This window comes from Caenorhabditis elegans, chromosome II, assembly GCF_000002985.6.
Source record: "Caenorhabditis elegans chromosome II".
Classification (NCBI taxonomy): domain Eukaryota; kingdom Metazoa; phylum Nematoda; class Chromadorea; order Rhabditida; family Rhabditidae; genus Caenorhabditis; species Caenorhabditis elegans.
Genome location: NC_003280.10, coordinates 1,919,804 through 1,936,861, shown reverse-complemented (window position 1 = coordinate 1,936,861; position 17,058 = coordinate 1,919,804). Strand labels below are relative to the sequence as shown.

At 36.3% G+C, this 17,058-nt stretch overlaps 5 protein-coding genes, 1 non-coding gene and 4 pseudogenes across 10 annotated transcripts; 5 read left to right on the top strand and 5 right to left on the bottom strand.

Moving 5' to 3' along the window:
- Window positions 1-2,134: 2,134 nt before the first annotated feature.
- Window positions 2,135-2,155, bottom strand: 21ur-11933. Its single transcript, NR_050883.1, has one exon.
- A 199-nt stretch (window positions 2,156-2,354) lies between these two features.
- On the top strand, window positions 2,355-5,719 carry F52C6.14 (annotated as a pseudogene). The gene is made up of 15 exons: window positions 2,355-2,564; window positions 2,813-3,007; window positions 3,052-3,266; window positions 3,335-3,483; window positions 3,527-3,673; window positions 3,720-3,943; window positions 3,993-4,161; window positions 4,204-4,292; window positions 4,348-4,443; window positions 4,485-4,673; window positions 4,721-4,835; window positions 4,881-5,075; window positions 5,117-5,317; window positions 5,375-5,467; window positions 5,511-5,719. Coding segments are annotated over exons 1-15 (2,496 nt in total).
- A 746-nt stretch (window positions 5,720-6,465) lies between these two features.
- On the top strand, window positions 6,466-6,681 carry F52C6.13 (annotated as a pseudogene). The gene has a single exon. A coding segment is annotated over exon 1 (216 nt).
- A 97-nt stretch (window positions 6,682-6,778) lies between these two features.
- F52C6.12 lies at window positions 6,779-7,711 on the top strand (annotated as a pseudogene). Its single transcript has 5 exons — window positions 6,779-6,966; window positions 7,012-7,184; window positions 7,231-7,314; window positions 7,360-7,501; window positions 7,564-7,711. Coding segments are annotated over exons 1-5 (735 nt in total).
- Window positions 7,712-8,127: 416 nt separating this feature from the next.
- Window positions 8,128-8,983, bottom strand: bath-22 (annotated as a pseudogene). The gene is given in 5 exon segments: window positions 8,128-8,177; window positions 8,232-8,379; window positions 8,429-8,566; window positions 8,571-8,817; window positions 8,871-8,983. Coding segments are annotated over 5 exon segments (696 nt in total).
- Window positions 8,984-9,514: 531 nt separating this feature from the next.
- Window positions 9,515-10,400, bottom strand: F52C6.2 (Ubiquitin-like domain-containing protein). Its single transcript, NM_061727.5, has 3 exons — window positions 10,281-10,400; window positions 9,926-10,228; window positions 9,515-9,871 (listed from the first exon to the last, which is right to left on the bottom strand). The coding sequence occupies exons 1-3, from the start codon at window positions 10,390-10,392 to the stop codon at window positions 9,600-9,602; spliced, it is 687 nt and encodes a 228-aa protein (NP_494128.3). The 5' UTR covers window positions 10,393-10,400; the 3' UTR covers window positions 9,515-9,599.
- A 741-nt stretch (window positions 10,401-11,141) lies between these two features.
- Window positions 11,142-12,103, bottom strand: F52C6.3 (Ubiquitin-like domain-containing protein). The gene is made up of 3 exons (NM_061726.5): window positions 11,984-12,103; window positions 11,609-11,935; window positions 11,142-11,557 (listed from the first exon to the last, which is right to left on the bottom strand). Exons 1-3 carry the CDS (start codon window positions 12,093-12,095, stop codon window positions 11,403-11,405), a joined length of 594 nt encoding a protein of 197 aa, NP_494127.2. The 5' UTR covers window positions 12,096-12,103; the 3' UTR covers window positions 11,142-11,402.
- A 757-nt stretch (window positions 12,104-12,860) lies between these two features.
- F52C6.4 (Ubiquitin-like domain-containing protein) lies at window positions 12,861-13,725 on the bottom strand. Its single transcript, NM_001393013.1, has 3 exons — window positions 13,604-13,725; window positions 13,316-13,549; window positions 12,861-13,275 (listed from the first exon to the last, which is right to left on the bottom strand). Exons 1-2 carry the CDS (start codon window positions 13,713-13,715, stop codon window positions 13,359-13,361), a joined length of 303 nt encoding a protein of 100 aa, NP_001379809.1. The 5' UTR covers window positions 13,716-13,725; the 3' UTR covers window positions 12,861-13,275; window positions 13,316-13,358.
- Window positions 13,726-14,096: 371 nt separating this feature from the next.
- bath-2 (BTB domain-containing protein) lies at window positions 14,097-15,429 on the top strand. The gene is made up of 5 exons (NM_061724.4): window positions 14,097-14,230; window positions 14,280-14,658; window positions 14,706-14,853; window positions 14,917-15,068; window positions 15,123-15,429. The coding sequence occupies exons 1-5, from the start codon at window positions 14,118-14,120 to the stop codon at window positions 15,243-15,245; spliced, it is 915 nt and encodes a 304-aa protein (NP_494125.2). The 5' UTR covers window positions 14,097-14,117; the 3' UTR covers window positions 15,246-15,429.
- A 314-nt stretch (window positions 15,430-15,743) lies between these two features.
- Window positions 15,744-16,974, top strand: bath-7 (BTB domain-containing protein). Its single transcript, NM_061723.3, has 5 exons — window positions 15,744-15,870; window positions 15,916-16,285; window positions 16,336-16,483; window positions 16,527-16,678; window positions 16,724-16,974. Exons 1-5 carry the CDS (start codon window positions 15,758-15,760, stop codon window positions 16,844-16,846), a joined length of 906 nt encoding a protein of 301 aa, NP_494124.1. The 5' UTR covers window positions 15,744-15,757; the 3' UTR covers window positions 16,847-16,974.
- The last annotated feature ends 84 nt before the right edge of the window (window positions 16,975-17,058 follow it).

Sequence of the window (17,058 nt, the reverse complement as noted above, 5' to 3'; positions counted from 1 at the left end):
ATGAGCAATTGGATTTAAAAACAACATAATTATGCTTAATACTTTGTCGCGTATCCGTTTGCATCAATAACAGCTTGACAACGACGTGGCATCGAGTCGATCAGCTTGTGAATAACTGACATGGGGATAGCTTTCCAAGCGTTTTCCAACTGGTTGAATTTGGCATCTGCATTTGAAGCCCGAATACCTCCAAGACGTCTTTCCAACTCTTCCCACAAATGCTCTATTGGATTCAAGTCCGGAGACTGACTTGGCCAATCGAGCAAATGCACACGACGACGTTGAAACCAGGAACGCACATGAAGAGAAGTATGCTTAGGATCGTTATCCTGCTGAAACACGAAGCCACGGCCCACATTTTGAAGTGCCCAGGATCGCATTGTAGTTTCCAAGATGTTTTCGTATTGAAAACGATCCATAATGCTTTGGATTCTCCTTAGTGGGCCCATGGAAGTGCTGGTGAAGCACCCCCACACCATGACGCTCCCACCTCCATGCTTAACGGTTGGGCATTGATACTTTGGAGAGTACCTAGAGCCAACAGGACGACGTACCCAGGAATTTCCATCACTCCCGAACAAATTGAACTTGCTTTCGTCAGACCAGATGTGTTTAGCCCATTCCTGACGTCCCCAACGAAGATGCGCTTTTGCCCACGCAACTCGAGCCATGCGATTTTTCTTACTGATGAACGGTTTCTTGACTGGCTTTCGTCCGTGTAGTCCTGCTTGCTGTAAACGTCGACGAACAGTTCGTTTACTTGGTACAGGTTCATTTGGAGAACTTATAATCATTTGAATATCCGTGGCGGTCCTATGCGGATCTTCTCTTGCTGATCGGAGGATGTTGCGATCCATCCTATGGGTTGTCACTCGAGGCCTGCCGGGCGAGATTCTCAAAGCGACGGATTTCTAAACATTTATTATTAAAAAATAATATTTTTCGAACTCACCTCAGTTTGGTACTTCTTGATTACTTTCCAAATAGTCGACGGAGAACGTTGAATTTGCAGCGCGAGCATTTTCGTGGGTATTCCTTGTTCGAAGCCAGCTACAATGGCTTTCTTGACGTCCAAGGAAAGATTTTTACACCCAACAGATTTTACCATACCTTAAAAATAATTTATCAACCAAACAAATCCAGTGCAACAAACAGAGTGCGTTTTATTGATAATTCAAAAAAAATAATGAAAATTGGAAAAACGAAAAAATCAAAAAATTGAAATAAAATTCAGAAAAAAATCGATAATCATGTAATGTTTGGTCCGCAAATTTGCGTAACATTTCGCTTTATGCACACGGAAAAATTCAAGTCAAATGGATGCTTGAGAAAAAAGTTACACACAAAAAACCAAAAGTGGATATCTTTTTGGCCAGCACTGTATTATACAATTTTATAATGTCCCCAACTACAGCACCCCCAAAACAAAGAATTTCACTCGATTTTCACATTTTTGACTGAAAACGCCGGTGAATACTAATAAAATGGCGGAGGATTCGAAATCGACAATCAGAAAATCTAGAAATGAGTTTTAAACGATGAAAGCAAAATTTTTTGTGAAAACCGCCTGAAATTCAGCTGCCAATTTCGAATTTAGCTTCATATTTGGACATTTTTATCTAAGTTTTCTTCATTTTCAGTGAATTATTTCCTAATCTCAATTAAAAATGTGGATTTCTTTTAAAAACCACCATTTTCTCTCTGAAATCCAAAAAAAAATCAATTTATTTCCCGACTACGGTGTGCAAAAGTTCGCAATTTTTGTCTTTTGTCTGTGGTGTTTGCGTACAATACATCAGACCCGACGCGCATAACTATGAAAGTTATTTATTTCTTTATAAATACCTCATCTTTCCGAGCTCTTTGAGCTTTTCGTCGACGCATGCACAGGCAGAAGCGAATGATATCCACAATTGTCATATTCTGAAAATAATTTGTTTGATGATATTCCCGCTGTCTGTAGATAAATTAAATTAAATTAAAAGTAAATTTTTTCTGAAAGTCGTGAATTTCTGTAAACAGCGAAATTGAGCTGGAGCCCTCCAAAAAAAGAGCAAACAAATCTACAAAAACTGCGCGATTCGCCGCGGAACCCGGCAGATGTCGGGACAAGTGGAAGTAAAAGCTTACATTGTTATAAGTCCTAGAAAATAAAATATAGTTGTTCAACAACGACTAAATTGAGAAATAAATGAAATTTGAATATTGATTTTCCGAAATTTGTTTTTAATTTTTTTGTTGTTTCCAAGGGTTTCGTGGCTACGTGACGTGACTATTATTTTTTGCAATATTTTCGAATTAAATTAATTTTTTCTTTCTTTTTTCAAGAAATAATATTAAGAAACCATGGGATCATGAGAATGCTTCTGGAAGTCGATCTTGACGACATTCCAGACTTTAAAGAAATGAAAAACCAGCGCATCGAATGTCCTTTCCCAGATTGTCCAGACGATGAGGTTAAGTACAGTCACTGTCGAAGCTACCTCTGTATGCATTTTCGAACGGATCATGACACTGACCACGAAGTTGAAGACATGTTTTTTCATACAAAGGAAAACTACGAGGTTAGCTCTTTCTCAAACAATTTTGAATCTAGAAAAAAATGATAATCAATCAATCGATCAATGTTTTCGAGTCTTTTGACACAAAAAGGTTCTAAAAATTTTCAATAAAGTTTTGAGTAGGAAGATATAATTGGTTTTTTATACATATAAAAGATATGGAAGAAGTCCGAGATGAGATAAAAAATCAAGTTTCAACCTAAGTATTTTGTGAGCATACTGTAAAAATTAGTGTTATATAATTTTTAAAGGCGTGGCTGGCGGAAAGACTGGAAGAAACTGGAACAAGTTTGAAAATTCGGAGTTCGTCCGAGAATGGAGGAAGAAGAACAATCCATATGACTTGCATTCATGAAGGAAGTTACGAGCCTAAAAAAGATGGGGAGAAGCGTGGCCACAAGAGTAAAAAGCAAACAGGGGACATGGTCTGCACTGCTTTTCTGAAGGTATTTACGATAAAACATAATGTAACTATATAATTCCGTTTTAGAGTGTAACTGCGAACGGAGAGATCAATGTTCAGGCCTGCTTTCAACACTTTGGACATGAAATCAATGTGGCAGACCTCAAATTGACCTCAACTCAGAAAAACGTTCTTGCCGAGTTGGCAAGTAAGGGACTGAGTAATCCAGCTATTGTTGAAGAAGCTAAAAAGTCTTCAAACGAATTTTCAAAATTGTTCTGCCTTCTGCCACAAGATATTCGGTAGGTGTGATAAAAAACGGCTTTCCTTTTTTAAAAAAATTTCTTGACTAAAAATCGTAAAATTATAGAAACTTGAAAGATTCTTTGGGGCTAAATCAAGAACAACTGGACAAAGTCGATCTAGAATCTGTGAAAAAGAGGGTTCAACTGGAGGATCCAGCTGACGGTTTTCGGCACTTCACTCTACCTGATGAAAACGGGATGAACTTTTTACTTGGTGAATTAAGAGCAACCTAAAACTAATAGAAGTATTTTTTTAGTTATCATCACGCCAGGTCACTTGGAGAACCTACGGAAATACTCTCATAAAATTATCATTTTGGATGACACACATAATGTTACTATGTACGGGCTGAAACTTACGACAATTACGGTTGTCGATAACAACGACAGAGGAGAGCCAGCAGGTTAGAAAAGTTTAATTTCTAAATTTTCAAAAATGTACTTTTCCAGGTTTCTTACTCTCTAGTTCAACAACTTCAGCCGAAGTAGCTGTATTCTTCCAAAAAGTCAAAGAACTTTACCCAGAATTTAGACCCGCATTCTTCATGTCAGATGAAGCCAATTGCTTCTGGAATGGATTTTCAGCTGTTTTCGATAGTACACACACAAAGAAAGTATTGTGTAGGTGGCACTTATTGAGATCATGGTGTAAAAAAGCAAAGGAATTAATGATGGTGAGCTGCTTCTAGCGAAATTCTATTACATTAAATTAATTTTGTTTAGTCTGATAAGGACCTTCTTGATAAGACAACAAGAGCACTACGAGAACTGATTCGTGAGCCAAGACAGGATCGTCTCATTCACAGAATTCTCTCTCTTCTGACGGAGCTGGACGAATCAGGGAACGCTAAAGCTAAACAGTTTTCCGATTATTTTATGAAATATCAATACAGTTAGTCGTTTTGTTATTCTAATAAAAAAATATACTTTACAGACAGAATTGGTCAATGGTCGACAACGTCTCGAGCAAACATCGCATGCCACACATCGATGTTTGCTGAATCGTGGCATTCGGTTTTAAAAGTCAGCTAAAACGATTTTCAGAAACTTTTACACAACGTTTTTCCCTATATTTCAGGGACAAATGGGAAAGAAGAGAAGAATTAGATGTGATAAACTTATTGCAGTGCTTTTGTCAACATCAGACATGGTCGCACATCGAAAATCTGTCCAAGTAAGACTATTAAAACAGCTAATTGACCTTAAAAATTCTAGTCGAAAAGGAGTATGTATTCTGGTTGTTCAAGGAAAGGTCAGAATCACCAGAAATGTCGTCAGTTCAAAAATGAGGAGAAAAAGTATTTGTTCATTCAAAAGGAAGATGGATCCTACAATGTCAGAATGGAAGGAGATAACAAGGAATACACAGTGACAGACTTCCTCAACTGTTTTTGTGACAAAAAGGTTGTTTGCAGCATTCAAGATGCAATTCAATTATCAATTTTTTGAAGGAAAACACACATTGTGAGGAATGTCACGCCTGCGCCTATCGATGTCACTGTGACTGCCTCTTCAGCACTGCTGGAGTGGCTTGTAAGCACATTCACGGGGTACTTAGCTACATCGGTAAGGAAGGAGGGTTGAGAATTAGTCCAAAAATACAATATTCAGCAAAATGTATCAGACAAGAGGAACTGACCGGCGAGAACTTTGTTAGCTGTTGAAGAAGACGTCCCTTTCCAATTCGTTGTTTCTCCTGTCGCTCCACGAATCACTGAAATTCAAAATTTTTATGAAGAGAAAAGAGCACATGAAGAAGTAATGAATGCGGATGCGCTCGAGAAGGAAATTGAGAGCATTAAAAATGTTAGAAAATTGAATAATATAAAAACTATGTGTGAATTTAGATGATGGCTTTGGTAAACACTAATCTCAGGAAACAGTTGAGAGAAGGGGCAGAAGAGCTCCCGGGAAACGTGGTGAAAGTCAAAAACTTTTTGAAAGAGTATCTCGCAGAGTCTTCTACACCTACCCTCGTCGAGCGAGCGGATTCGAGAGATCAACCACTAACGGCAAGACAGTCTATGCATATGGAATCTACTCTCAAGGTACATTCTAAAGCCAGAATATAGAAATTTATACTTTACAAATAAAATGTATTTAAGGTTCGTGAAAAAACAAAAAGGCGAGGCGTGGAATCATCTAATGTCAAGTTGCTACCGAAAAGAAGACTTGAAAGATGCAGTATTTGTGCAGCGGTTTGAGAAGCAGCACTTTTATTTTTCTATTAATTTTTTTTAGCAAGATCCTATGTTGCACCCTGACACTGATCCCCAAGAATTTGAGAGCCGAGTGACGGACTGGAAAAGATGCGTCATTTGTAAGAGTCCTGCACATATTTCATGCGCCTTGGTGAGCAAGAAATGTCCATGTTCACTCGATTCATCCTTTGAACTCTTCCCCAAAAACTACTTGGATGACCTCGACTCGGATGAATTTTCAGAGTGAAAAGCAAATATTATTTAATTTTCTTCGTTACAATTGAACTTAGTTTAATTTCTATTCCATTTGCCTAGTTAGAGGAACGCACAACTCTTTTTTTTTCTAATCGGATTTTGAAAAATTATTGTAGAATTTTCGTGGTTATAAAACTGAAATTTTGTTCCTTTTAAACTTGTTCGAACTTTGAATCTAACTGCTAATGGATAATTACACACCGAATCAAAGAAAAAGGTTAAAACTGAACGAGATTAACGGAAAAGGGAGAACCCGCGCAGAATTCAAGAATAATCGAGGAATTTTAAACACCTGAACGACTAAATCATGAAAATTATCAAAATAAAATGGAATAAAATGAGAAATAGGTAAAAGAGAGAGAGAGAGAATTTACAAAATTGAGTAAAGAATGACGAAAAACGAGAATGAAAGATGTAAACAAAAACAAGTCATTTTGAATCGCGCGCGCGCAATCTGTTCGGTGGAGCGCGTTTCCATTAGAGAAAACGAAAATTGCTATTCAACGATAAATTTTTCATGTTTTCCATTTTTTATTTCACGTTTTTCAGAAATTGTCTTTTTCTTCCCACTTTCAGATCTGAAAGTTTCATTTCCTGAGGATGTGCACAATTTCATTAACCCTGTTTCTCCCTGTTTAAACCTTTTTCTTACAATTTCATTAACCCATTTCCGCTTTCTGTCACTTTCCGTAGATCTGAAAAACTTCATTTTCCACTTGAAATCTTTATTTTTCAGATGAAACGTCGCCAAGAAGGGTCTTCGACCATCCCAAATTGGAGTTATACTCAGGGATTCCCACGGAGTTGGACAAGTCTGCCGGAAACTAGATGTTCAGGATCCTCAAGTACAAAGGAATGTCTCCAAAGCTCCCAGAGGATTTGTACCATCTCGTCAAAAAGGCCGTAACCATCCACAAGCATCTTTAGAGATCCCGCAAGGACATTGACATCAAGTAGATCCGAAATACTCGATTTTCCCAGTAAAATTCTTCAATTTTCAGTTGAGCCTCGAGGAGCACTGTGTTGAAGCTGCTGCCGTCGGTGACATGGAAGATGCCTCTGCCTACAACCACTACGCGCAAAGCTGATGCAAGATCAGATCTCCTCGACGAGACATATCCGAGGCTGCTACCGTCTGAAACATCGGAGATTGTCGTCCATCCCATGCCGCCGCCCCGTTCTATCATGGCAAAAGAGGAGCAAATCAGAACACCAACATGGCTCTCAAAAGAATCCAGAAAGTGAGCTTGCAACATTAAATGATATAAATATTATGTACGTTTCAGGAACTCCATGATCTCGGCCGTGATCCACCCGCACAATGCTCCACTGGATCAGTTGGTGATGATTTGTACCATTGGCAAGCTACGATTATGGGCCCACCAGAGTCTCCCTATCAGGGAGGTATCTTCTTCCTCACTATCACTTCTCGACAGACTATCCATTCAAACCACCAAAGGCATTTATCAAAATTGGAAAACAATATATATTTACGTTATTTTCAGGTTGATTTCACCACTCGAATTTGCCATCCGAACTTCTTGACATTCTGCGTTTTCAGTGGTCGCCGACTCTGACCATTTCGAAAGGTTGATATTATCAATATTGTTCGAGTTATAACTTTTAATTTTCAGTTCTGCTTTCGATCTGCTCGCTGCTCTGTGATCCAAATCCGGATGAACAACGATACCGCCGCTCCGTTCCATCACGGCAACAAGAACGAGTCTGAAAATCACTCCACGATTGTCATCACCGTTAACATAATCGACTAGTACAGTAAGTTTGATCTTCTGTAAATCTTAAATACTTCATTTTCCCACTAAAATTGTTTTTTTCAGTTGAAACGTCGAGAAGCTCGTCGTCGAGGCTGTTGCGGCTGGTAAAATCGGAGATTGTCGGTCGTCGCTCGGTTCCATCATGGCAAAAGATGACCGCCGAGGAGGTACAAAACCAAATCGTCAAGATTTTATAGTTTATTGGGAATAAAGTTTTTTTTTGTTAAATCTATTGTTAAAAGGTTGAAGAATTCTCTACAGACATGTCCATCGATGAAGTAGCATTTTCGATTCCTCCTGTGACAGTTAAAACTTGAAATTTTCGTTGATTCATCTTTCGAAATCGTTTAGAAAAAATTATTCGACCTCTTGAACCAGTTGCCTGAACTAAACAATCAACTATTTTCCATGTGAACAGAAACTTGTGTAAATCTGATAAAAAATCTTCAAAAAAAAAATATTTATTATAAATAATGAGGAAATTTCCATTAAATTAACGATTTTTCCATTGAAAATCTGAAAAATTGGCATTGTAAGTGAAACGCTAAAAAAAACTCGAATTTGAATTGCCGCTGAAAAGTTGTCCGATGGAGCACGTTTGCATCATGCTCAAAAACTGTTGTACATTTAAGTTAGCTTCATGCAAGCCAGGTAGAGAATCCCATCAATTGTATCTTCTGAAAATACATGTTTTCTTGGTATTAAAAATCGATTTGTTTGCCAAAAAATACCATCAATCGGAGATTCTCCGTACAGAACCTCCAAAAGGTACTGAAAATCCGTGGGATCAATGTCCTGAAGGGTGACTTCGGATTTATCAGCTTCCGCGAATTTTCCAAGGAGAAGCGCTTTGAAGTATGTGGAGTGAAAAGCGAGGAGCTGAAAAAATCGATAAAATTATCAAAAAAAAATCTGGAAAATCACATACTTTCTTCAAAACATAGAACTTCTGCCCTTCCACTATAATAATCACATCGGAAAATTCTTCAGCAGACTGATCGAATCTTTGGAGCACATTTTTCGAGAATCCAGTTATATCTGTGATCTTGACAGAAACTTCAATATTTAGTAATACTATCATTAATTAGAAAATCCTTCATCATTTCATCCCAACTGATCAATGGATTATGCCCAAATCCCCAGTCTTCGGTATTTTTAAATTGATTATAGGTACGTTTCGTTGTACTTTTCCCACTCGAAGCCCTGATTGAAAAGTTGAATTTAGTCTCAATGGTCCACATCACATCAGTTTTTCTCGATTTTGAGCAATAAAGATATACAGCCAAATTGTCGCCTTTGTGAGATAATGATACACACCTAAAATTATATAATTCAATTTATATTTGCAAAAACAATGGAAAAAAGAATACCATGGGATGTTGAAATGTGTATCGTCGGGACTGTATAGATTTTCGCCGTTTTCTAGCTTCGATACATTCGTGAAAGTGGGCGAAAACTGGAATTTCCTGTTTGCAACGACCATTTTCGAGAGTTTCGCTGAAATTTTGGATTTAATTGAGCTTGTGAGGCCTTGGAACGATTAAAAAGTGAAGAATTCAAGAAAAATGCGAAACTTTGTTGGAAAATCAAGCAAAATATAATAAAATCATTTAAAATTTCGACTAAAAGTTTCGAAAAACTGTTTGCGCGGCAGGTCTTATGCATTCTGTGCATTGCGTACTTCATCGCCTACCGTAGTTTGCACGATTTTTAATTGATTTTATCGAAATTTTAATGAAAATTCGCTGCAAAAACTCGATTTTCTTGGAAAAAAAGCATGGAAAACTCAATTTAATAAATTTCTTTCTAATTTCGACAAAAATCTGTACAAAATTCGCAGTGGATCACTCAGATATCGCTTGGAACTGAAGAAGCTAAATTTTTAGTGGATTTTCTGGAAAAACTTATTTATTGGAGCAGTTTCGAGTAAATCCTTGCGAATAAAAGAATATTCTAGAGAAAAACCTAAAAACCCATCTGCCTGAATCACTGAAAATAGATTTTTACGTCTAAAAAAATTATTAAGCGTTCATTAAAGAAACAAAACAGGAATAAAACAAATACAGTTTAAAAAATTAAAGAGTATCGATCGAAAAATTTCATGCATCAAGTCTAACAAGATCGAGACTTGTGCCTTGACGAAGTCCACAATGCGCCACAGTACGATAATCCATAAGCTCCGATCCCTTGAAGAGAAGACGCTGCTGATTTGGTGGAATGCCTTCCTTCTCCTGAACCTTGAGCTTCAAGGTACCAATTGTATCCGTATTCTTGATTGAAACAGCGGTAGTCTTTCCTCCGGTTGAGTTTTTCACAAAAACGTTGAAATTTCCATCGACTGAAACCCGCCGAATCTGATAGGGCGATGCTACTGAAAAAAAAATATTATGGGTAAATTAGACAAATAATCAATTGTAAAACCAACCACGTCTCACGGCGGACGAAGGCAAATATGATGTGAAACGCCTATTCGGTTGGACGATTCTTTTTCCCGCAAGCCTAACATTTACAATTCTACCGGAGGCGGCAGTGCCACGAATAACTGGCTCCGCGGGTGGCCCAGCCAAATCGGGGTTTTCTTCATTTCTGTTGGTGTCCGATGCTTCGACTTTGATGGGATCTCCGGTCACTTCTTCTGATTCACGAAGCGGTGCTTGCTGAGCCTCTTGAATTTTGACATCTTGGACAGTGTCCTCCATTTCAATGATTTGATTTCCGGCATCTTTGTCTGAAAATTATTATTTTTAATGCAAAAACCAGGAAAAAAAAACGATAAATACCGTAAGAGACTGCAAAAACGACTCCCTGTTTGTAGCGAACTTCAGTTTTCACACTTTTCGGCGCTTCCACTGTGATGGTCTTTCCAGTCGACGTTTTGATGGAGAGCAGCATGATTTTATCTGAAAAAGTTGATAGATTAAACCTAATTGAGAGCATTTAAACAAAAAAGACGCAGAAAGAACTTTTTAATTTGACAAAAATAGTGAAAAAAGAATAACAATCGACAGAAATTGGATTTTCAGTAGTTGTTGAACTTATTTTGTTAAATAAAAAATGATAATGCACCTAAATTAATTTTTTTCATTCAAATTTCGATAAATAGCGAGAAAGAGCAAGTTAATATGGGCAAGAGTTTCGAAAAAATCAATAAATCGAAAAACAAATCTCGACAAACTACGGTAAGCGTAAAAGTTCACAATGAACACAATGCGCATGAATTGACGCGCATGCCGTTTTTTGAGTTTTTTTTTGGTTTTATTAGAATTTCAGCATTTTTTGCAGAAAATTTTAAAAAAAACTATTATAATATTTGAAAAGAAACATTTCAAGTACTGAATCAAGCAAAACAGGAAAAAAATATTACAAAAAACTGTTTGCGCGTCAATTAACATGCATTGTGCGCAACAGCGTACTTTCTCGTCTACCATAGTTTTGCCGATTTTTTATTAATTTTTTTGTGGTTTTTAACGAAAATTCTTGTGAGTTGAAATGTATTCTATGATAGAGAAATACAGAAATTAACGAAAAACCTGAAAAGCACACTTTCTGAATCACTGAAAAAGATTCTTTACGTTGGAAATTCAGAACACAAAGAAATATACCGGCTGTTTAAAAACCATATTTTTAATTTCAAAAAAATCTAAACTTTTTCAACATTCATCAACAAAAATAAACAGAACAGTAACAAAATAACAAGTAACAAATTAACAATATTCAAATTGAGAACTTCATCCACGAAGTCTGAGAATTAAACGGAGAGTAGCCTCATTATAGATGTTATAGGCAATCAAAGTACGGTCATCCTCGAGCTGCGATCCTTGATAAATAAGACGCTGTTGATCTGGTGGAATACCTTCCTTATCCTGAATCTTGAGCTTCAAGGTCTCAACAGTATCCGTATTCTAGATTGAAATGGTGATTGTCTTTCCGGTATAGGTTTTCACAAAAACGTCAATTTCTTTTTCTATAGAAACTTCCAAACGAAGAGTACTGCCGTTTTCGAAACTGTTGTCAAAAAGAGTGCTATGATCGCTAAACAAATCTAGGTCCCAGTTTTCTGTAAAAATTAAAGAAATTAGACATATCTTTCAATATTTAAAGTACAAACCCAATAATAGTTTTTGCGTATTTGGGAGGATTCTTAGTTTTTCCCAAATTTTAGCCTTGACACTTGCCATGGTATCGGAGGCGGAAGTGTCAAGTGTGCATGTTCTTCCAGCGTTCTCAACGTAAATTCGGATTCCTTCATGATGCAGTTCTTGCTGAGTCTCGGCAACCTTGACATTCAGATTTCCGATGACCTCCGATGATTCGACACTGATGGGATCTTCGGTCACTTCTTCTGATTCACGAAGCGGTGCTTGCTGAGCCTCTTGAATTTTGACATCTTGGACAGTGTCCTCCATTTCAATGATTTGATTTCCGGTACCTTTGTCTGAAAATGATTTTTTTAATGCAAAACCCAGAAAAAAACAATAAATACCGTAAGAGACAGTGAAAACGACTCCCTGTTTGTCGCGAACTTCAGTTTTCACACTTTTCGGCGCTTCCACTGTGATGTTTTTTCCAGTCGACGTTTTGATGGAGAGCAGCATGATTTTAGCTGGAAAAATTTATAAATTAAATATTATTGAGAGTTTTGCAACAGAAAAACGAGGACAACGGTGAAAAAAGAAGCAAACAAGGGAGAAATCTGGTTTTTGGATAATTTCGAAATGATTTTTCTTAAAAATATGAATAGAATGAATTAATAAATATTATTATCAAGATTTTGATGAATTACGGGCAAAAAGCAAGCTATAAAGAAGAATTGCGTTGAAAAAGTCAATAAATCGAAAAACAAATATTGCAAAACTACGGTAAGCAAAAAAAGTTCACAATGCACAAAGAACACTTTAATTGACGCGCAAATTTTATTGAAATTTCATTTATATTAAAAAACTTTTTTCTAAGTTTTCGATGAAAACATTTCGAGTACTGAATCAAGAAAAACGGAAAAGTCAATTATTTAATGTGTATCGTGTGCAACTGCCTACTTCCTCGTCTACCGTAGTTTCGCTGATTTTTTATTAAATTCTTTGTGGTTTTTTAAATAATAGAAATTCTAATTGAAGAAACATGTGCCAACAGAAATTCTAGCGGGTTGAATAATGCTAAATTGAATTAAATTCGAGTATTTCAAAATATCAGCCTGAAGTATCCAAAAACCTGAAAAACCAATTTTCTGAACCATCGAAATAAAATGTTTAAGTCGGAAATTCAGAACACAGAAGAATTTACTGGAAAAAAACCCTCATATATCATAAATATGGTACCTGTAATATTTTGAGACAGTGTTTTTAATTTAAAAATTAAAAAAAAAACCTTCAACATTTATCAACAATAAAAAACAAAAAAGTAACAAAACAACAGATTAAGAGCAATCAAATTGAGAACTTCACAACCGATGTCTGGAGACTAAATGGATAATATCCTCATCACGAATGTTATAGGCGAACAGAGCACGGTCATTCTCGAGCTGTGCCCGACCGAAAATGAGACGCTGCTGATCTGGTGGAACACCGTGTTTATTCTGAACCTTGAACTTCAATGTCTCAACAGTATCCGTATTCTTGATTGAAATAGGAATCGTCTTTCCGAATAAGGTTTTCACAGAAACCGTCAGTTTTTCTTTTACAGGAACTTCCAAACGGAGAGTACTGCCGTTTTTGATGTTGTAGTCAGAAATAGTACGTTGATCCTTGCACAAAACAATGTTGGAAGGTTCTGTAAAAACTAAAGAAATTAGACAAGCTATCAGTTTCAAAGTACTAACCCAAATATAGTTTCTGCAGATTTGATGGAAAACCTCGTTTTTCCTAGATTTTAGCCTTAACACTTGCAATGGTATCGGAGGCAGCAGTGTCAAGAGTGATCGTTTTTTCACAAGTTTTAACGTAAATTCGCATTCCTTCACGATGCGGTTTTCGCTGAGCCTCGGCAACCTTGAAATTAAGATCCTTGATGGCGTCCGATGCTTCAACAGTGATTGGATCTCCGGTTACTTCTCCTGAAAAAATAAACATATATTGAAATAAAAACCAAAAAAAAAATCGATAAATACCGTAAGAGACTGTGAAAACGACTCCCTGTTTGTCGCGAACTTCAGTTTTCACATTTTTCGGCGCCTCCACTGTGATGGTTTTTCCAGTCGACGTTTTGACGGAGAGCAGCATGGTTTTAGCTGGAAAAGTTGAATTTATTGAGAGTATTGCAACAAAAAACAGTGAAAAAAGAGTAACAATCCACAGAAATTTGATCTTCGGGAAGTTTTGAACTTATTCTGTTGAATAAAAAAAATATAGCACTTAAACTAATTTGTTTCATTTAAATTTCGATAAAAAATGAGAAAAAACAAGTAAATATGGGCAAGAGTTTCGAAAAAATCAATAAATCGAAGAACAAAAATTTCCAAACTACGGTAAGCGAAAAAGTTCACATTGCACACAATGCACATTAATTGACGCGCAATTAGTTTTTTGGGGTTTTGTTGTTGTTTTTTCTTCGCATTTAAACGTAGTTCATCGTATTTTTTGCAGAAAATTCAAAAATAATTATTTTCAGCGGCACATTGGGAAATGGTCGCTGTCAAAAGAGAATTTGAGCTCTCCCATGTTTTCAAAGATGTGTCGAAGCTGGAAGATGGAAATACTTTTTATGGTCCTGAAGAAGAACATTTCAATGTTCAATGGCAAGCTAGAAAATGAATTGTAATTTCACTCTTACGTTTAATATTGCAGGCGAATAGTTCTCATTCACCAAAAAGAAGACGTGGCTGTATTTCTCCGGTATCTGCACCCAAAAAATGAGCAAGCTCCCTGGAAAATCGACTCTGAATTTACCTTGAAACTCTCTAATTCTTCGGGAAAATCTGTGACAAAAACCGGAAGTGACATTTGGAATTCATATGATGCACTTGGATTTTGCGATGTTTTCGAGTGGGACTCATTGCTGAAGGATTATCTAATCGATGACGTCATCATCATTGAAGTTGCTGTTAAAATCAAGAATATGTCTGGAATTCCGAAGAAAAAGCTCAAAAGCTTCGAGAGATCGAATGAAGAATTTTCAGATGTGATTTTGGCAGTTGGAGATAAAAAGTTCTTCGTTCTCCGAAAAGTATGTTCTCAATTTTTTTATCAATCAATTATTGATTTTTTTTTCAGTTCCTGGCTTCCCACTCTACATATTTCGAGACTCTGCTGCTCGGAAATTTTGCAGAAGCTGACAAATCAGAAGTCAAACTCCAGGACATCAATTCCACCGATTTTCAGAATCTCATGGAAGTTCGGTATGGAGAATATGCTATTGATGGTGAGAAATTCGAAATATTTTTATAAAATAAATCCGCAAAAATTAGAATTTTAAAAATTTCAGAGGAAACAGTGGACGGAATTCTGCACTTGGCTCACTTGTACGATATGCCGTTTCCGATTAAAAGATGTGAGGAATTTCTTGTCGATTCATCTGAAAAATCCACGAAGGAGAAGCTTAAAGTCGCCAAGAAGTATCAGCTGGAGAATTTGAAGGTAGCAAAAATCCGAAAAAAATCTCGAAAAACGTCTGAAAATCTAATTATTCAGGCGTCTTGTCTCGCAAAAATCAATACGTTGGAGGAGATCAAAGCGGCATTGGCTGGAGATTTGGATGAAATGGATCCATCTGTGGTTCATGCTCTTTTCCGTAAATCGCTGGCTCTTCATTGATGTTCCATTCTTTCTTCTTTTTAACTTTTTTTGTTGAATGATTCCTTATTTTTAATTTACGACAACTAAAAATATAATACTTCCGACGATTTTACTAGGTTTTCTTTTTTTCAGTGTTTTTTGATGATCGGTTTCTTATCTTTTTGTGAAATAAAATTTTAAATGAATGAATTGAGTTTTTAAATTTGAATTTTAGTTAAAAATTGGGTTTTTTCAGGAAGAATTTCGACGAGAAGAATCGATATAATCGCAAAAGTCGATAAAATCATTAAAAAATCTTGCCAAACTACAGTAAGCAAAAAAGTTCACATTGCACACAATGCACCTGAATTGACGCGCAAACCTTTTTTTGTGATTTTCCAGTTTGTTTTTCGATATATTTTCCATATTTTCGTTCATAATTTCAATATTTTCATTCAAAAAAATGTTCCAAAACGAAGAAATTAATTCTTTACGCCCACTTTCCAGGTTTTTGCGACTTTAATAATATTAAATTTCAGGGACTCTTCGAAATGGTCGCCCCCGGAAAGAAATTCACGCTCAGGCACATTTTCAAGAATGTAACAAAATGGAAAACAGGCGAAATTTTTTATAGTCCCGATGAAGAACATTTCAATGTTCCATGGTAATTCAAAAAAAAATTGCTATACTTTAATTTATAAATGTTCAGGCAAATGTGCATTCACCGCGAAAATGGAAACATGTGTGTAATTCTTTGTTGTCTGAAAGTAGAGGAAGATCGTGTTCCCTGGAAAATCAACTTCGAATATCAATTGAAAATTGTCAACATATCGGGAATGTCTATTGTGAAAGCTGGAAATAAAATTTGCACAGAAAAACGCCGATTTGTAAGGAGACAATTTATTTCTAGGAACACATTGAAAAGCGGTTACCTTGTTGATGACATTATTACTGTTGAAGCAACAGTGAAGATCACTAAAGTTTCGAAGAAACAGCTCAGAAGCTTCGATAAATCAAATAAAAAATTCTCCGACGTGATCCTTGCAATTGAAGATGAAAAATTCTATGTTCTGAAAAAGGTTCGTTCATTTTGTTCAGAATTTTCAAATATATTTGATAAATTTTTCAGTTCCTCGCTTCTCACTCTACCTATTTCAAGACTCTGCTGCTCGGAAAATTCGAAGAAGCTGAGAGACAAGAAGTCAAACTCCAGGACATTGATTCCACAGATTTTCAGAATCTCATGGAGGTTCTGTATGGAGAATCTGCTATTGATGGTTAGAAATTCATAAACTTATTTTAATAAAAAAACATTTTCAGACGGTACCATCAAAGGAATTCTTGAATTGGCCGACATGTACGATATGCCTTTTCCAATTCGAAAATGCGAGGAATTTCTGATTGACTCGTCTGAAAAATCGATAAAGGAGAAGCTTAAAATTGCTAAGCAATATAAAATGGAGAACTTGAAGGTAAACATCGAGTTCTCAAAATTCTAATTATTTTTTTCTTTCCAGAATTCATGCCTGTCGAAAGTCAATACTGTTCGTGACATCAAAGCGGCGATGACGGGAGATCCAACTGAAATGGATTTGAGTGTGCTGGCGGCTCTTCTCGGAAAATCACTGGCTCTTCATTGATCTCTTAGATCGAAATGTATATAATTTTTTAACCTCGAAATAATCATTTTACCCTTGTTTTTTGTTGACATTTTGAATGAAATTCTGTTTTTTTTTCTAATTGCGGAAATTAAATCTTGAATTTGGAATGTTCTGACATTATAAATATCGATTTTAACGTGTTTCCGGAGAGCTTTCGAGCAAAATCGATTTAAATTTATGTTATTTACCAA